This window comes from Bison bison, unplaced genomic scaffold (assembly GCF_000754665.1).
Source record: "Bison bison bison isolate TAMUID 2011002044 unplaced genomic scaffold, Bison_UMD1.0 scf7180017846825, whole genome shotgun sequence".
In the NCBI taxonomy this organism is placed as follows: Eukaryota; Metazoa; Chordata; class Mammalia; order Artiodactyla; family Bovidae; genus Bison; species Bison bison.
In genome coordinates, this window is record NW_011477398.1 from 13,543 (window position 1) to 14,660 (window position 1,118).

Here is a 1,118-nt window from a genome sequence, read left to right on the forward strand (position 1 = left end):
CTATTTATTGTACAGTATAGTGAGAACATTTTAGGCTATATACAACACTGTTCTTGACACAATGGAAAGCCAAAAAAAGTAAGCTGAAGTAAAATTAATCCAATTTCATATGTATTTTACTAAGTTTAGTTTAGTTTAAAGAATAATTTTTGTTTTTGTTTTGGAAACTTTGAATTGGGAGCCAGAGCTGTTCTAGTTAGCAACCAATCTGATGAAATAGCATAAATTCTTTCTTTTCTTGCCTTTAACTTAATTCAGTCTTCTATAAAGTTAAGATGGAGAAGGAAATGGCAACCCACTCCAGTATTCTTGCCTGGAGAATCCCATGGACAGAGGAGCCTGGTCGGCTAATGTTCATGGGGTCACAGAGTTGGACACAGCTGAGTGACAAATGAAGTTAGGAGGTTGGGATGCATTACCTCCAAATCCTTTTAACTGGGATACTCTATGACCTTTAAATAACATAATTTAGCTGTTGTGGTCAGGCTTTAAATCTAAACACTCCTGGAAGCAAGTTATTTTAATACTGAAATAAAGCACAGAGTGATCATGATAATTGACTTCAATGGAGCCTTCCTTTCATTTATTATTTTCATTCTATTTTCCCATTGCTACAGAGCAGGCACACAATTCCCAGTTGATCTCCATGGAAAACACTACAGAGGTGACTGAGTTCCTCCTTGTGGGGTTATCCGATGACCCGCAAGTGCAGATCCTGCTCTTCATCACTTTCTCTCTCATCTACCTCCTCACCCTGGTTGGGAACCTGGGGATGACCGAGCTGATCCTGCTGGACTCTCGTCTCCACACGCCCATGTACTTCTTTCTCAGCCAACTCTCGCTGGTGGACTTTGGTTACTCCTCAGCTGTCACTCCCAAAGTGATGGCTGGATTCCTCACAGGAGACAAAACCATTTCCTACGAGGCTTGTGTCACCCAGTTCTTCTTCTTCGTAGCCTTTATCACCGTAGAAAGTTTCCTCTTGGCCGCAATGGCTTATGACCGCTATGCCGCCGTGTGCAAACCCCTGCACTACACCACGGCCATGACGACCAAAGCGTGCGCACGTCTGCTCGTAGGCTGCTACTGCTGTGGCTTCCTGAATGCCTCCGTCCACA

The 1,118-nt window shown here is 43.3% G+C and overlaps 1 protein-coding gene across 1 annotated transcript; it reads left to right on the forward strand.

Moving 5' to 3' along the window:
• Window positions 1–646: 646 nt before the first annotated feature.
• Window positions 647–1,111, forward strand: LOC104989215 (olfactory receptor 5B12-like; the record flags this gene model as incomplete). Its single annotated transcript, XM_010840836.1, has 1 exon — window positions 647–1,111. A coding segment is annotated over exon 1 (465 nt), but the record flags the coding sequence as incomplete, so codon positions are not given.
• Window positions 1,112–1,118: the final 7 nt, after the last annotated feature.